At 42.7% G+C, this 18,998-nt stretch overlaps 2 protein-coding genes across 3 annotated transcripts in view; one reads left to right on the plus strand and one right to left on the minus strand.

Moving 5' to 3' along the window:
- NTN1 (netrin 1) overlaps positions 1-7,333 on the plus strand; it is a 62,232-nt gene extending 54,899 nt beyond the window's left edge. For both annotated transcript variants that reach the window (XM_072403560.1, XM_072403558.1), the window contains exon 7: positions 14-7,333. In XM_072403560.1, the coding sequence (XP_072259661.1) occupies positions 14-342 (329 nt within the window). In that variant the 3' untranslated portion in view covers positions 343-7,333. The remainder of the gene's footprint in view (positions 1-13) is intronic.
- Positions 7,334-11,702: 4,369 nt separating this feature from the next.
- STX8 (syntaxin 8) overlaps positions 11,703-18,998 on the minus strand; it is a 102,115-nt gene continuing 94,819 nt past the window's right edge. Inside the window, exon 8 of the mRNA XM_072403561.1 lies at positions 11,703-13,725. Coding sequence (XP_072259662.1) covers positions 13,658-13,725 — 68 coding nt within the window. The 3' untranslated portion in view covers positions 11,703-13,657. The remainder of the gene's footprint in view (positions 13,726-18,998) is intronic.

An 18,998-nucleotide genomic window follows, 5' to 3' on the forward strand; every position in this document is an offset into this window, starting at 1 on the left:
CCTTCTATTACAGCCGTCCAGATTCACATCCTTAAGGCGGACAAAGCGGGAGACTGGTGGAAATTCACAGTGAATGTGATCTCTGTGTACAAGCAAGGAAGCAACCGGATCCGGCGTGGAGACCAGAACCTGTGGATCCGTTCCAAGGACATCGCTTGCAAGTGTCCAAAACTCAAACCAATGAAAAAATACCTCCTCCTGGGCAATGACGAGGATTCGCCCGACCAGAACGGGGTGGTGGCCGACAAGACCAGCCTGGTCATACAGTGGAGGGACACGTGGGCCAGGCGGCTGAGGAAGTTCCAACAGCGAGAAAAGAAAGGAAAATGTAAGAAGGCCTAGGAGAGGAGACCAGCGGGGCCCTCGGAGGAGGAACGGAGCGCTGTAGAAGACAGACAGAGGACCGTTAATTGCTGCTTGCTGTAGAGTCCGGAGCAGATAGGATTATCAATTAGAGATTTTTTTCCTTTTTTTGTTTTATTTTTGAAAAACATTTTCCCAGATGGCGGAATGGAAAACTGGTGAAAGTCCTCGTTGATAGATGAGTCGGAGTGAAAGTCGGGAGGTTTCACTTTATTTTAATGACAGGACTGAAACGTTTGCACCTAATACGTAGATTCACAGACACGCGGGACGGAGCGAAGGAAGGGAGGGTGGTGAGGGAGGGAGCCGGGCTGGAGGGGAAGAAAAAGAGTTATTGCTGAGAGATTTATGGCAATGGAAGCTGTGAAATTTGCACCTGTTCGCTATCTCCTGCCTTGTGAGTCATTAATTGTTTAAACATTTCTCACGTTCTGCGGTCAAAGCCCTGTGGCTCCTATTTTTTTTTTCCATGAGCTGGAATGGGGACCAACAAAAACACCCGGAGGATCTTAGTAACCTCTAAACACCCTCAAGGGCAAGGAATTATTTGTTGGTAACCACACAGCAACAAAATAAGTTGAAGGAGAGCTCCGATCAGAACCAAAATCCACAGACATAAATGATGTATCGCCCCGGCTCTCAATAGCTGTAGGGTATTACTAGTGAGATTAAAAAAATGGGCGGGGCTCTGACCCCCATTGATCCATTTTAGCTCCAAGGTCTAGGTAGAGTAACTTTTTTTTTTTCCCCGGGTGCATCTGAAATTTAAAAAAGGGGAGAGTTCCATATCAAATATTTATTTTTGAATTTTGAGCTCGGTCTGGAGGTCTCCTTTAACACAACGCTTGATATCAGATGTAGCCCCCCCTTATATGCATTTTATTCGCCTTCCTCTAGGTGCTGACTGCTAGGTATTACAAGCCTAGGAAAAAAAATGATTAATTTGTACAAAAATGAAAGTTCTAACCTTTTTAAAGTATGTATATCATTGAAATAACTTTTTTTTGTTAAGAAAATCTTTATGTTGTGTTTTTGTATAATGTTAAATAACCCCCCTTCCCCCCGTTCACCCTGTACGTAGCATTATATATGCAGGATTGACAGTATTAGCTGGTCAGGAGAGGGGGATGATAAAGTGGAAAATGTCTACAGAGTTTTTATATATATACCGAAAAGAGATTTATATGGACTTGTGGTAGATTGTGTAGGTGGAGGAGTCCTAAACGCACGGATTAGTTGAGGTACAATATATTGCCCCTTGTTAGAAGGGGTTTCTTGTATATCAGATGTCCTGGTGGCAATTAAAAGCTGACCATTGGCGGAAAATAGTCATTGGTGTAATGGAGTCACATGTCCAGGAATTTCAGAAAAAGATGCCCATTTGTGTTGGAGGACAACAACGTGTCAGCCAATCGGGTTGCTGGAAACCAAGGGCCCTACAATGGTGCCAATACCAGGAGTCAGTAGAGAGAGGCCACAGTGGGATGAAGATGTAAACATCTTTGGGAAAAGTTTGGATTTGTCAAGTATTTTATTACAGTTAGTGACTCCATTAAGGAGTAGGACAGGGAGTGAGACAGTAGGGCAGGAAGTGAGAGGAGCCACTATCACCAGGAAAACACAATCGCAATATTATTCCAAGGGGGGTCAAAGGGTGAATAAAAAAGCCGTAGTAAAAGAGAATCCAAAAAGTTGTTGAAAAAGTTTCACATTTCGAGGGATAAGCTGCTCAAAAAAAAAAAAAAAACAGTCCACTGCCTTTTAGGGTGCAGGCTGCCTCCCCCTTATCAGGGCATGGGATACCAGGAGGTAGGTAGACAACACATTTATAAAAAGGTTAGTTGTACATTTCTATCAAAACGAGAATTTCCGGCAGCCAGTGGTTAAAGCTTCTCTAATTATAAGAATCTCAAATAGAGATCCCAACTCCTCCTTATTAGGTGTTTTGCCCCCAAAGTGCACATAAAACAAACCTAAAAGGGGTTCTTCCTCATCTCCTCTTTAATTTTGTCCCACAAAATACTGTTGTTGGCCTTTAATTCTCCGATAGTCTGTGACTGCTGAGTGAGCTTCATTTTTAAAGTGGAATTTATTAGAAAAATATGGCAGAGATTCACCACAGTGACTGGCCGAGCAGGTCTGCTGTGCAGATGTAGAACAGGAGGGAGATGAAGAATCTGTGATGTGAAATATGGAGGTGGAATGGTTGTAAAGTGTCGGCGCAGTTCCGGGAGAATCCGATGGACTTTTTGGTGATAATTTACAACAGCCAATCACAAATTTGCTTTAAAGTTTATTTCTAATTGGTCAACATGGGGCCACTGCACCCCACCAGGCTGCTTGTGTGGTTGGGCAGTATCAAAGATTTTTAGGTCATGAGGTATAAACAAATGGCGTCATTTATTTTGGCCTCTACAGATCTGCAAAAATTCTAAGCTGGCAGATAAAAAAAAATGCATCACAAAAGTCGCTCGCACCATTTTCAATAAATCAAGATGGCCGCAGAGAGACCCTCTGGTCTGTGCAGGCCGTAAGAGGCAGGTGCAGGGATGGAAAAGTCCCAAAAAACACACTTGGGGGTGACACGGAGCAAATTTTAAACAGTTCACTGGCCTAAATATAACCAGCTATTAAAATATCTGCGTTCCGTACTTCCTATTTCACGTGTAAATACAAGAAATTAATTCCCGTTCGCAGCAGAGATCGGGGCAGAGTTAATTGGCGTTTGTTTTGGCAGCGGGACAGGACGCAGTGTTTGGTGTGGCGGGGTCAGGATGTGTGATCATTTCTGGAATAACCTCTTGTACCTTTTCATTAAAGGGGTATGATCAGAGGCGCGCACAGTCCCGCAGCCTTCTCACAGGAAACGAAGTGACAGATAATTAGCGCAGGTAGCGCTCTCTTCTGCCCTGCGGGGGTCAGGCCCCATTTCCTCTTACAGTAAACCCATCCGCCTGTCCTGGAAAGGACTCTCCTACCCTTCCCGCACTCCTCATTCTCTATTTACTGCACTTCATGTAACAGGATTACCCCGCGGTGCACCCGCTCCGGCTGAGGTCAGAAGGTAAACATCGTTTCTGACACTTTTCAGAAGCGGGCCGGCACTGCTGGGTTTTTTTTTTTGATGGAGCTGTAAATGGCTACCTTTTATTCTTGTTTTGGCCGAGTTCTACAAATTATGTTTTAGGATTTTTTTTCTCTGTTAACTGACAACTTGTTTTCCAGTGAAATGCCGGTTATTTGCCAATTACAGGATTAGGGACCGGGTACAGATGCAATTTTGTTAACCCCAAATTCACAAGAATATTTTTTGGGCTTAAGCATGCCAAAAATGGCACCAATTTTTGCCACCAATAAAAGCCATTAGCAATATCCATTGCACCCCAAATGCTTTGGTTTTCATGTTGGGAGTACATCTGGCGGGCCTGCTATCCAGGCACCTGTGCATGTCAGTAGCCATATTTCTAAAAATCAGAACCGTTGTCACCTCTGGGCCCAGGCAGTGCACAAGCCACAAATATGTTACAAAAAGGCTACCCAGAGGTCACTGACTTCACCCAAAACAAACTAAATCTCAATACCAAGGTGAACCCAATACCAATGGCAGTGCCAGGTTTCTTGGATCATAAATTAATAATAGCAATTAATAATAAATATAAGTAATATAAAACATATATTGTGTCTGCTCTGAGCTGTAATCCCCCATTGGAGATTTGGGAAGGAGCTGGGAGTGCGAGGAGTTAAGCTGGGGAAGTTTGACCTCTCCCCACATGGTACGTATATTGACATAAATGAGCTCAGCTGGCACCTCACAGTGTAAAAACAAACAGTGAAAAGCAGGCAGGTGTCCGGGTTAGGGATCTGAGATGCAGGAGGGCTAAGAGTGTGCGCACTGCCTGTGTCATTATTATCGGGAGGAAAGGTGTAGGGAACAATTATGGCAGGATCACAGAACAAGTGTACAAATGTTGGGCATGGACCCCTGTCCCTTTGGGGCTTCACACTGTATGCACTGGACTGCGTTGGTCAATGCGTGAGAATGGTGCAGGCAACGTTATTGCACTGCAGCGCATCACAACATGCCACAGAGCACATTAAATTACCAGAAGTCAATGGTTCAAAAACCTTACAATATAGAGAAACCACACTGCATATGTGATGCCGCATGCATGCACTGTGGTGTAAACCAACCTCACAATTACAAAAAAGGGATTAATAGCGCCCTCTACAAGATCCCTCACTGTACCCCTGCCTAATACTCCAGCCATGATAAACATCAGTAAAGCAGTTTCCATTGTTCTCCCTCTAATATAGCTGTGGAAATAAAGCAGACAGGCTCTGGAGCTGTCCCTAGGATGGTGGGAATACAAAGCACCCAGCTGACAAATATTCATTATTCTGTCTTCAAATAACAAGACAATAAATTCTCACCGCTGATTTTTATCTTCTGTTCCATTTGCAAAAGCCACACAAGTGCCATCTTTTTATGCTCTTAGAATGTCAGCTGAAGCATCCCCAGAATGTTTCCCTGATGGAGAGAAATCGTGTGAATGATATCATGTGATGCAGCAGAATATATATCGTACAGAATCCCTACACAAACTATCTGTGCACAATGACAACTCCACCACCTCACTGCCTCTGGCCTCCAGTGTGGTTACCCTAAACTCAGCCCTGTCCTTGCCTGGTAAACAAAATACTCTGTACAGAAAAAGAGATTACAGATATACAAGAGACTTATACAGAGACTGTCATAGACAGGAGACATTACATGAGACTGCTGGGGCTCCTTCACATATCCATGCTTCATGTTTATAACCCCCATAGATATGAATCCCCCCATTGCACATTTTTCTTCAAATAGAAATAGCCAAACAATTTACATTTTATTGACACAAGTATCCAGTAAGGAAACCATTGGCAAAAGGCCACACACAGCACCAAATATCAGTTTATTTTCGGTTTCCAGGGGATTGGTTGGCATCTCATCTACAAGGGGTGGTTTTGGTACTTTTTGTGCTGCATTGTATAAGTTGGAATTCCCCATGGAAATACAATTATTATCAATATTATAAAACTGACCTTGTTCACATAGCATGGAGACAATTAGGGAGCGGTGCTGATCTTGTTCTTGGTTCAGAAATTCAGAGGTGTTGTGTTTGCTTCTGGTGGCTTCTAGAATTGTGGGCAGGTGATAAGAGATGCTGTAGACCAGACATTGGGGCCCATCCAACATCAGGAGCCTGATATAATTTAATCTCTCCATCCATTCATTGCATGATGATGATACAGAATGCTGAAACAATTTTAGGGGCATCCTTTACTTTTTGCCCCATTGCAGGGTTTAGGGGTAAAGCTACAACCACTGCCCCCCCCCCCCCCCCTTATGCGGAGGGCAAGCCGTATCTCTATCAAGTGGTGAAATGTTGTTTGGAGAAAGAAAATCTCATCTAATCCTTTGTTGCTTTAAGGGCCTGGCTGGGCCAGGGGAGTCCTGCGCTGCGGGCTGACATATCAGAGAAACAACAGCGGATTAGGAGGGATTTTCTCACTTGAGATAACATTACAGGGCAGCTAAATATAAAGCCCCCCTCACTGAGGACTGGGGAGGGGGTCTGTCAGTGCTCAACAAACTACCTAAAGACATATTTGCAGGGGTAAAAATTTGCAGGTTTAAACATAAAAACATTATTGCCATTAAACAGGATTTATATAGCGCCAACATATTACGCAGCGCTGTACATTAAAAAGGGGTTGCAAATGACAAGCAGATACAGACAGAGGGGGAGATGACCCTGCCCCGAAGAGCTTACAATCTAAAAGAAAACATTTTCACCGCTGCCAATTTTCTTTTTGAAAAAAGCTGAATGATTTGTCAAGAGGAGGGGTCGGCCAGATACGGCCTAGCCAGTAGTCCGTTCCGGCCTAACGCCCCCCCCCCCCGGTCGATCCGACCTAATCCTGGCCGGCAGGGGTCTAGGAATCCGCGGCTCTTGAGCCTCCTTGTTATTCCTTCCCTATTTACCACGGCTGGGGTTAACACTTCCGCCGCCGGGGTAAGGGGACATACCCTCTCCCTACCCTATGCATTTCGGAGGAGAGGGATTTCCCTTCAGGGGTGTTCCTGGTGGTGGCGGAGCCATCAGCGTGGGACTTGAGAGAGAGTCCGGCCTAGTGTGCCTTCTTGACCTCCTAATTGGCCTAGTAGCCAAAAAAGTTTGCTGACTTTTGGTCTAGAGTTTCCAGATTTTGGGCTGCAAACTAAGAATATAGAAAATTTGATATCAATGCCAAAGTGGTTGAGGAACTACAAGTCCCATCATGCAGGGACTTGGTTGCAGCCGTCATTTGTATCTCTAGTCAACTATTTCACTTGATTTCTGGCCACTTGAGGAACTACAAACCCCAGAATGCTCTGTCACTAAGCAAGAAATCCCAGGGTTTGGCCCTCTTCAGCAACTTTTCCTTTGTAGATCCTAAACCCCGGAACAAAAATGTGCTCCATTTTAGCACCAATCATTATTCACTGTAACCTTCCCCCCACACAATCTCCATGCATCTCAGCATTCATCCAATCCGGCACAAACACCTACAACTGTTTATTGTACCTGAGATTCAGGGACAAATCCTCCTTTGCTAGCTCACCGCCGACCGTCAAATCCTTCATCTGACGCGTTTTACAGCCTTGTAAATGTCACATAGACGTGTTTAGATAAGAAGAATATATATTATTATATGACTCCCCTGCAGAGGAGAGGGAGGGGGGCCAATGACGATGCTTTTTTTTGTGTTTTCATACTAATATATTGTGTTTATTATATATGAAATATATTTAATGACACGTGAAAAAAAAAAGAAGGTGTGGATTTTCATTGTCGTTATTCTGTAGGTGGCGAATGTAACCGAAGCACCCACTTGGTAGGACTAAAATCAGCAACTGGTTCAATAAACTTTTGTTTTAACTCAAAAAGACGCTTTTCTTTCTTTTTGTCAGATGGTGGATTTTGTGTTTGGCTGAACCAAATGCCCTTACAAAACCTAAAGTAAAGTAGTTACATTACTGTGCTCTGCAGGGAGCAATTCAAAAACACCCCCTATGTCTAATACAATTACCTGGGTCAATAATATTTCCCATGGTACACAGTGTACAAATATAATAATACACGATAAAATATAATAATAATACAATAAAAGGTCCAAACTGATAATGGGGTCCTCAATGCACATAAAGCCTCTTCACCTTGATCTGATCATAAAGCACAGAACATCCCATAGCTGAAGATCCCCGGGCAGCCAGATGATCTGGGAACCCCAGTCTTATATATATTAAAGCGCTGCGTAATATGTTGGCGCTATATAAATCCTGTTTAATAATAATAATAATATTAATGTAGGTCAGGTGTTTGCAACCGCGCCCACTGCAGGTCCCGGGAGGAAGCAGCAGAACACATAAGTCTGAATTATGTGTTATAAAACCAAAGTGACAAAATAAATATATATAATATCTTGCAGGCACAGCAGCATTCAGACTGGGGCAGAAGTGGCAGTCCTCAGACAATCACAGCTCTCCTGCAATTCAAAATCTTACACTGTGAACATGCTTACAGAAGGTGACATACAGGCATGACATCATTATGTCATTTGTCCAATCACAAACTGGGGTGTGTCCTGGACTGGCTGTATTTCTTCATTACAATGTATTCTGCACGGAGGTCTAGGACCGGTCTGCATTGTCTGTATCACCAGACTGGCTGATAACCATGACGGAGGATAAGACAATCCACCATGTATGTATTTTAGCAAAATACCCCATACATATATCAGATTTAGGTAATATCTGGGTTTACAGTCTCTGTGCCGTATGGGATCAACTAGATTGACTATAAATTAAAAGAATTGTTAGGTAGGTCCTCAATAAAAGTCTTTGGGCAGCTTCACACCTATCTATATGAGCTTGGTGGATATCCCATTCCAAAACCATGGCCATTAATACGGAGTCCTCCCTCACCACCATGGGCATTAGGATGGGGTCCCCCCACCACCATGGCCATTATTACGGCGCCTCCCCACTACCACCATGGCCATTAATATGGCACCTCCCCACCACCACGGGCATTAGGATGAAGTCCTCCCCACCATCATGGGCATTATTTTGGTACCTCGCCACCACCATGGGCATTAATATGGAGTCCCCCTCCCCTCCATGGCAATTTTTAGGGAATTGGAACCCCTTTGGCAGCTATAGTATTCTACGCTCTCTTGGGAAGGAGGGTGTCGGTGGAGATTTGGCCCCATTCATGAGGTCAGATACTGATGGTAGAAAAAACTTGGCTCAGTGTTCCAATTCATCCCAAGGGTGAGGTCAGGACTCCACCAATCTCAACCATGTCGTTATTGAGATGGAAGAGGAAAGGGCCCTCACCAAACTTTTGTATGGGGTTTCATACATTGACCCTTCACTAAAAACGCCTCAACATTTTTGGAGGGGGGTCCACGTACTTATGTCTACATAGGTAGGTGAAGTAGGTCAGGTGACCACAAAGCCCTGGCCATATAGTGTTGTCAATCTAGTGGAGGCTGCTCAACCAAATTGTACAATGGGCATTTTACTTCAGCAAGATGCAAGTCCAGCCAGCCCAAAGAAGAGGTAGGTGATGCCACATGATGTCCGTATATGGAAGGTGCCAAATTGTACCTTTGCTTAAAAGCCAACCACAAAAACATCTTGGCAAGTTTGGCCAGTCGGTTTGTGCCCCCCTGGTCGATCTGACCTAATCCTGGCTGGCAGGGGTCTGCGGGATCAATAATTGCCAAACTGTAATCAGTGTGGTCCCCAGCTCCTTTTAGCCGGGCGCACAACCCAACACTTTTCAGTAACCACCCGGCTGCTTTACAATACAGAAGCTGCCACCCACCTACAGCTTCTTCATACTGTATAATGCTGTATGCTATAGAGAACCTCATCCATACAGCCTGAGCAATGTCTGGGGAAAAAATGAATCGTCCAATCGTGAAACTCCATAAAAGAAATAAATTGCAACTCGGATTTTCTTCAGCTATCAATACAGTAAGAAGGTGCTAGAAGCTTCCTATAACCAGAACTAAATAGGAGGGAAATCTTCCAGTAGTTGAGGTTTTGGTTTTAGGAACTTTTATTCTTAAAAACTCCAAAAACCCTTTAAAAAAAAAAAAAAAAAAAAAACTTGCTTCATCCAGGATCAAATCTATCTTTCTAGTTTCTCGCAGATCCATCTGTTTACGGAACAGAAAAACATGGCGTTTTGATGCGTTCTCTGAAGACGCTGCCAGCAGTCCGTCTTATCTTTTACAAAACATCTCCAGAGCAGACAAAAGTGTTGGAGTTTAATTAACTTTTTACGGCGCCAAAATAATCATCTTTTGGATGCCGGCCCTCCTTGTCGTACTGGAGATATATAGTGCGCTAGGGATGCACAAAAGGCCGGTTCTGTAAGGGCGCTTCGGTAAAAAGAAAAAAAAACCCTCGAACCAAAAACACTCAAATGCAGCTGTACATTTCAACCTTGTACTCATTTACATAGGCTGAGAACTCAATTAAAAAGCCTTTTTGTTTTTATAATCCGTGACAGTTTTAATTAGAAAGTATGACAGTTGAGGGCTCTTAAAACTGAGCCCCTTTGTGTGTGGGAACATTACAGAGGAATTAAAGGTCTCTTCTTGTGGGTGGCAGGGCTCTTCTATGGGAGGTAGTCAAGAGTGGAACCATTTTTGAAACATGGTCGCCTGGTTTACCCACAAAAGCCTGAAGACTGTAAACAGGGTACCAGTCCGCAGATTACTAATGAGTCATAGACCCGATTGTTTCCCTGAGGAAACGGAAAACACAACATGGCCCTCAAAAAAAGGCCATGGACTATTCCCATGAAAGAGCTTCTCATCGACGAATTTCAGATCGCATTGTGCAGACACTGTGGATATGTTGTCCGTAGCGGGCTTGGTTCCATGGTTTTGTGGACAATTATTGGTGACATTTTGTATATGTACTGGAAATTGAACAGCCACAAGAACCCACCAGATGGCACCCAAGAATTATGGTGGATCTTCATTTTTTATGTCATTGAATACGTTGGGAATATTTTACCTTTCTCAGTATTTTTACACCTGAGGAACCCCTAAAACAATTTTCAGGTCTTGGAGAACCCCATCAAAAACAAAATAATTGAGGATTGGTGGGGAAAAAAGCCTCCTAAAATGGCGGTGAATGGAAAGAATGTACAAATACAGTGGTGGCCATCTTTAAAGACAAGTAAATCATAGGAGCCATTCAGTTGGCTCTACCAAGTAGTTTTGGCCCAAGAACTGTGTAGACATCATCAAATGGGAGGTCAATCAGTCACAGATTGAGGAACCCCTTTAGCAACCTCTTGAGGAACTGAATGGATGATCCAGGGTCTTGGGGGACTTCAAGACCTACAGACTGTGGCTTTTATTCTGACAAGAACAAAGTTTGTGCCCACTGACAAGAAAGCCTTATTTTACAAATTATGCATATTGGGTACAAATTACCGTATGCATTTTGAGTGTGGCTCAAAATAAAAAAAAAAACTGGGCAAAAAGTTATGTGGTTGGGTTGGATGTTTCAGGACCAAATAAGACAAAGACAAAAGGGGCTTCAACCCAACAAAATATTATCAATAACCTAATATTGAAAATGTACAACACAAAAATCGGAATACAGTTTTGTGTTCCACTATTTTGGATGTCATAGCTGTCACATGATGAATCTGCCAAATAAAAGTAAAAAAGGAAATATTTGATCCAACTGAAATCTGTTTTTGATGGCAGTCTTTTTGAAGGTCTCTAAATTAGACATACACAAAAAAATCTAAAATTGTTCTGTTTGCCTAAGATGAACCTTTAAAACAATGTAACTTTGTCTTAAAATTATCCTGGAAACCACAGGGCTCTTCTGTAGTCCCATAGCTCTTTATCTGCAATGTGAGATTTTCTATGGCAATGCTGGTCTCACCAGGTATGTAATGAGATCACTGTTGAGGTCATTGTTCTCCTTGCTGAAGGGGAAGCTGTACCTGAGGGTCTACAGTGATAGTACAAACCTTTCTGAGCCCAGGTTTCTGAGGACTTCTAAATACCTTCTGTACATAGGAACTCAGAAGGGATTTGTTCAATTCATATCATTATTACCACTTGGAATATCTGAAGGTTAAAATCTATCCCTAGCCATCTAAATGGTTAGTTGCTGCCAGTGCCTTGTTGAGACCTTTCCACTTCCAGTGCTTGGAAAAACTAAGAAATACAAAGGACAACAGAAAACAAACTCAACAGAGGTTTGGCCCAACTTGATATTTAACACCCGTTTAATTGTTAATGTAGCATAAGTGTTGCTTAAAATTACACATTATGGCATTTTGGCCACCTGACCATGACACCTATATGGGCCTGTTGGACATCTCATTCCACAACAATGGCCATCAATATTGAGTTGCTCCATCCACAATGATATAACAACTTCAGCTCTTCTAGGCAGGCTTTCAACAAGCTTTAGGAGTCTGTCTGTGGAAAATTGTACCCATACAGCCAAACGAGAATATGTGAAATCAGGAAATGATGTTGGATGAGAAGAACTGGAGTTGGGTTCTGTAGGGTTGAGGTCAAAGCTCTGTGTGGGATACTCAAGTTCTTCCACACCACACTGGTCAAACCATGGAGGTTCCTTGGCCATATAAGAACAGAAAATGTCCATCCCCAAACCAATGTCTCAAACTTGGAGGAGCAAAACTTTCCAAAAACTCTTTGCATGCTGTAAAATGGCCAATACTCCACACTGAACAACCCAACCTCAATCTAGAAGAAAGTTATTTGGCAATATATCAGAATGCAATGGTCAGGTATCCACACACCTTCAGACCTCACCAAATTGTTGGTTCACAAATATTCAACATTTTTTTGTACTGGGTTAAAACACAGAAAACAATCATCACATTTGTTTATGGTTTTTGTATACCAAAAATGAAATCAAGGAAAAACCCAACTATGACAGAACGTCAGAAGAAACCAAGATAGCAGATGATGAGGATCTAGTGTAAGAATGTTTGATGAAAAATAGAAGAAAGAGAAGAAAACACTCACAAGGCATAGAGGCAGTTAACAGTTTCGGCCTGTGAAACTTTATTACAAAATACCGACAAGGTTTGTAGCGTGATTTGCTTTTATTGTATGTAGGATCCGCCGTGCGCTCCAGCCCATAATTTTGGCTACATCTTAAAACACTTCCATTATAACATTTCTTTCACCATTTTTTCCCCCCTGAAATTCAGCAGGTTTTTCATTTCACCATGTCAGATGTGTCAGCTGAAGATTGTTGAGAAATGCGTACGGATGCTTATAACTTGCCCGGCCCATATGGAACCACTCAAGGATCGCGAGTCCTGGGAAAAGCACTCGTCTACAAATTGCTTGGTGGGGTGAAGGAAATCATGGACAGGCTAGTACGCTGTGTTCTAGACGCTGAGGAGATTCTGATGGACTGGTTTTAAATATAAAAAAAAAAAAATTAAATAAAAAAGGATTACATGGTGACAGGAAGTAGTCCTTTATCTCAACTTCAAAAATATCATTTGTGGTTTTTCCCAGAATCCTTTGCACAGCTTGACCGTTTCAGTGATGGTGTCGGCTCTCCGTTGAGGAGAACAAAAAAAAAAACCATCGTCCCTTAGCTATGGTCATGTCTTTCAAAAAACAATAAGAATTGCAATTGTCCGGAGAAAGACCCAACCACCAATGGAAGGTCCCGGGACAGGGGCTCAGCTTTTTTCCAGGGTTTTTACATTTTCTGTAATTTATCATACAATTTTCCTTTTTTTTTCCCCTCCATCTCTACAAAAAGCTTAATATAGAGCTGAGATATCCAGTCAGTCGTTTGGGAGAATAAAACAGCTGTTTTCAGGTAACTTGATGTCACGCAGGTCTGAAAATGGATGGGCGTTGGCCCGGGTGAGTCTGCGGATATTTATATACACTTCGTATATATTATTTTGGAGCGCACGAAGTTACAGCAGGCGCTAGGGAAATAAAGGGAGCCCCGCTCTGTAACCCTTTCATCCCCAGGTTACTTCGAAATGGCATCCGTAATCTGAAGACTGGTTGCAAAGTGTTGGTGAGAAAATTTTGAGTGCCAAATCAGGGGGCACCCGAAGAATTAAACCGTTATGTGTTAGAATGCATTGAAGGTCCTTTGGTTTGAGATCAGTAGATGCAGGAAGGTGATTGGTCAGCAGGTGTCACCTTCTGGTGGTCACTTGGTCGGCCAAACTGCCACGACAACAATCGCGATGAGGAGGAGGATGATGAGAACCCACAAGCCTGCGGAAAGAAGACAAATTGGGATTATTGTCGATATATTTATCCTAAATAAAAAATAAAGCAACAATGCAACAAGTAATGATACAGAAGATTCAACAAATACAAGTAGTATAAAGCTGACCTGTCTACACCTGTTGTGACACACCTGTGGACCGCAGCTTTGCTACAGGAATTTACCTCCTGCACACCAGGGAGTGTGGTCAGCAGTACACATAGATCCAATTGTTTTCTGGAATCAGGAATATTGCAGTGTGCTACGTATGGTGTCACTGCAACACTTCCAGGTATTCATAACCTCCTACAGTGCTACCCCTGACACTGTGGGAAGGAGGGGGACTGTGGAAATAATTCCTCCTGCCTGCAGCAGATTGATGACACCACCTTAGCCTAGGCAAAGTCACTGACTGGAGTTTAAGGATGGATTTTAGAGGTGGAGATTTTCTGACCGTGAAGTTACTGATAGGTCCACTTTTCGTAGCTTGGCACATATGTATATTCGGCTTACAGAGATAAAAAAAAACTAATTTTAGGAAGCTGAAACTGCCTTGAAATTGCATCAAAGAGATTTCCTTGCTGTCAATTATTTTCTGCAGCTGAAGAATTTATCAGTGAGGACTTGGCAATAATCACGCAGAAATGTTACTTGGTCAGGCTGACCTTCAGATTTCAGAAATGCAAGGAATGCAGCAACATCCTGGCTAAGTGTCGCAGGAAGCTCCCTGGCCGCCATTTTGTGCTTTCCAACTGCTGACCATTATTTTGTTTAGATAAGAATTGTCGAATCCAATCAGAAAATATGGAGCTGGCCATGGTGGACCTGCTGGCTGCCTGGATGTTTTGTTGTCTTAATGGCTTCTTTCATATACCATCAGGATTTTCTTTTCCTTGTTGGGAGATTTTCCATCACTTCCTATCTGAACAGGAAGTCATCCCATTCAAAAGTGGGCAATAAATAAAGTATTGCTGCCTGTGCCTTCTTGTCCTGGTGACAATGACTTTTCCCATTTCTTATATGGGTGTTGAAGGGACAGGAAGTGAGAGAAGATCCCTCAACAGGGTCACAGACTGAAATAAAAACCTTTAGCAATGTGAACTCTAACTGTATCCAAAAAAAAAAAAAAAAGATGGAATTAGACTTGAATGTACTTGAACCCAAAATGTATTGAGTACATTGACACTATTTTTTATTATATGCAGCTTTCATTGGAAAATCATTATTTGCAAAACTTTTTTCAACCTGGAGATCCTGCCAGTAGCAGTCCTTCCTGTTGCCTCTGACAGCTGACAACACCTCGTGCTTGGACATAGCAGCAGCATTGTCATTCTGCCATGAGGGCTCCTTTTTAGATTTGACAGATAGGCAGCTCAATGGGCATCTCAAGGCGTGCTCAGGGCTGGCTGACAACGTTGCTGCTGATTGAGAGAAGTGATTTAGTGTTGTCAGCCTGCAACAGAAAGTGCTGTTACAGGCAGGATCTCTGGGGTTTTGCTTGAAGAAACTATACACAGTGAGTGACACAATATTAAAGAAAAGATTTTAGGATTTCCAGAAGTCTAACTTTTGTGAGAAACTGAGGCAAATTAAAAAAAATAGACTTTTTATGTGACACAGAGGAGAAGAATTTTATTTGACACAAGTTAATTGTAGCTCCTGCACTGAAAAAAAAAGTCTTCCTTCAGAGGCAGAGCACCAAAAGTGGAGGCCATCCAGCACCACAGGTGGTGGGAACGACAAGTTTTACATTATTAATCAAGATATTTGTAAGGAGCCATAATTCGCTCCATGACGTGGCGGCATTCCCTGGCTCGGCTGCAATTACGCGCTTTGTTACATAAATTCCACGGCCAATATACTGCAGCCTTTGGGAAACATTCGCTTGGTGGTGCCGTATGGATCCAAAGCTGATGGTCACATGACGTGCAGGATCTCATAGCACAATATCAAAGGTGAACTTTTTCCTCTTTTAATAAACATCACCAACTGGGCCCTAATCTAAAGACATCACCAATTTCGGATATCAGTTTCTTTATAAGGAAGGCGTCCCTAAGATGCTCATTTTGAAAGCCATTTACGCGAGGTCTTTTCGACCCCAAATTTCGGTAAAAGTTGTTTGGCCTCTTCACACATTGCATAAAAATCTGTCCTAATGGAACGGCTCCAAGTGCATTAAGAGGAGCTTATAATTCCATATTTTCATATCTGCCCTCCTCCTAAAATCCTCAGAGACGAGTCACCCGGACTGGAAAAAGTAGAAAAGTCATCAGGAGAGGATCGGGGGGGACGGAGTTCCTCTTGCTGGGGATCTGGGAAAGATGGATATTACTCAGCTGAATATTTCAAGGCTCAGTTCAGCGGAAAAAAAAAAGAAAAAGGAAAGATTAATAGGGAAAGACAGAAGTGTAACGGCACGGTGTGGAAATGACTGAAACACATGGCAGCTCTTTGTAGAACCCTGCCAAGCACCCCAGTGATGTCTTCTTCTTAGAAATGGTGGAGCAATTAACCCTTCAAAGAGATGAGAGATCTCAATTACATTAAGAGGACTGGTCCTGCTTGGGCTTGATGTATTAATGCTCTCCAAGTCTGGAGAAGATACAATTTCATCAGTGAAGCTGGGTGATACAGCAAACCTAGAAAGGATTTCTTAAAAGTCCTTTGTTAGCAAATGTTTTGAATCCTGGGACCAGATCCATTCCAGGTTTGCTCAATCACCCTGCTTCACTTATGAAAGTGTATCCTCTCCAGCCTTGGAAAGCTTTAATAATTCGGACCCATTGACTTTTGGATTAGTAAGGCCTATTCCTCATATATGATATTAGATGAAAAATGGTGGCTACCTGGTTCACTGCAGGTCAATGGTCTCCAATGCACATCTTTTTCCATTGTGACCCTTTGCCTTCCATTGGTACTTTGCCTTCCATGAATTGTGCCATTGACCCAGAACAAACAAAAGGATTTTTTATAAAATGTAAATGCTGGATATTGGGCCTGTAACTGGCTGAGTGTAGAATACTGCGGTATATGTCAGAGCTAAATGAATGTATGATAGTGTGTGACTGTGGGGGGATATTAGAATGTCAGCTCCTCTGGTGCAGAGACTGATGGGATGGGCTCAAGGTTCTCTGTACAGTGCTTTGGTATACCTTGGGGCTACATAATAAAATAAAGGGTGGTTGAAGTGGGGCATTATGGGCTCCTCTGCTTGACTCACTTGAACAGCTCTTACCCCCCTGGGATCTTTTACCACTTAAAGAAATCAGCTGAACACTTTATGAACAACACGGCCAGTGACAGCCATGGCTGATGAACACAAACCACATCCGACGTTTAACACAGCTGTTAGTAAATCCAGACACAAATATGACATTCTTGCATTTGCATCACTCAGCTTTACAGAATTCTCACTGCAGCTTTTCCAACAGGTTCATCGCACGTTCTTCTCATCAGAAAAATCTTTGCCAATCTGGAAGCCATCTCAAAACGTTAAAGACTGCAAGCTCTTGAGACTAGAGCCCCCCCAATCCTCTATTTCATTTTTTTGCTCCTGTAATCCCATGTGAACTCTCTTCCTGATATAAAGTCTGTTTAATTGTCTCCGAGGCATGCCATGGCAACCTTAACCCCCTTCGTGCCGCTAGACAGGCCTCCGGCAACAAAAGCTCGGGGCTACGGCTTATGGAAAATATCAGGCTAACGGCGGCTCTGAGCGTACAAGAGCTTTCTCATGTGTGCACAAAAGCAACGATTGTCATCTGTCACCGTGAGATTGGGGGCCTTGTCTTTCTGGTATGGTGCTATTTACACTGCGATCTCCCGGGCATTCTGTAGGCTGAGAACCTGTTTGAGATGCTGGCCACCATTCAAGTGGCGTGTGAAATGAAAAAAAAAAAAAGGCATCATAAATATGTCTTGTTCTGACAGGGCCTCTTGTGTCTCCCAGGCAGAGAAGAACAAGGCCGTGGCATTCAGCGCCGAGTTCTGGTGTGATTTACCATGAAGGGGCACTCTGAAATGTCATTCTGCTGGAGCGTGCGGAATATGGTATCAATTAAAAAGGGGGCAGCGCTAATAGGTTTTTAATAAGGGGGGACGTTAATGGGGAAACGGTAATTTGTCCCTTTTTTTCTTTCTTCCGCTCATGCATGATGGATTCTGAGCCCATGGTAATGGCGTATGGGGGATCATTTGTCAGGCGGAAAACAGAAGGAAATTACAAAAATGTAATAAATGTGACATTAAAAAAAATATATATTATTTTTTGATTTGTCCACTTTATTACTAAAAGTAAGGGATAGGTATAAGGGAAAGGTAAGTACAAATGACTAAATTTTTCTTAAATGAACAATTTTAGCAAAAATGATATTTTTCACTATAGGTGCAATACTTACTCCCTGGAAGCATGCAGGAACCTGCTGCAATAAATGAAGTTGAAATTTGTTGCACTGAAAAATTGGATGATGGTGATGTAGCATGAAATAAGAATTAGTTTTCGACTTTTTAAAGCGGAACTAAATCCCACCGTACTCGCCTGTCCTCTTGTTCTGTTGCAGGGCGCTGCCATCTTTTCCCTTCTTCTCTTCCTGGAGACAATTTTCAGCCATATTATTTGGCTGGGCTGGGATGTCATAACCTGCAGGGGAAGCCAGGAGCAGCTCAGCTTTCTGCCAGATACCCAAAGCAATCAGCCAGATGGGAGGGATTGTTCAAGAAGGGACATCTCCAGTCCCTTTCTGCTATAATGAGTGGCCTGATCGTGGAACTTTAGTTCTGCTTTACATATAGGGCCTGTTTATAAAAAGACAACCTGTCTGTTCACCAAAAAATGTGCCTTTATTTGGCATGGGCCCCTTACAAAGTGCCAATTGGCCCGATCACTATAAAAGGTACCGATGACATACACCAGTGGCGAACTCCATAAGGAATCATGGGGATCAGCTGTGTTTTTTTCAAACATCTTGTTCCCAATTTGTTGCTGCTGATCTCCACTTTAGAAAGTAAAGGTAAGTGACCACTGTGAAAGTCAACGGGCCATGTACTGCTTATTCTTAAGTGGTGATTGCAGAAGATGAATGGGTACTCCATGAAGTGATGCTTCTGAGAAGTATTACAGTACTTATTTTCTTTATTGTTAGGAGCCTACCCACCATTGAATTAATTTAAATTATGCCATTAATAAACTTGCAATCTAGATTCTAAAATTATACTAGGGCCCTATAATTAAAGCCAATGACTGGCCAATGGTCCACAAATCATTGGTTAGATTCTGCTTCAC

The sequence above is a fragment of the Pyxicephalus adspersus genome, chromosome 3, assembly GCF_032062135.1.
Source record: "Pyxicephalus adspersus chromosome 3, UCB_Pads_2.0, whole genome shotgun sequence".
NCBI classification, from domain to species: Eukaryota; Metazoa; Chordata; class Amphibia; order Anura; family Pyxicephalidae; genus Pyxicephalus; species Pyxicephalus adspersus.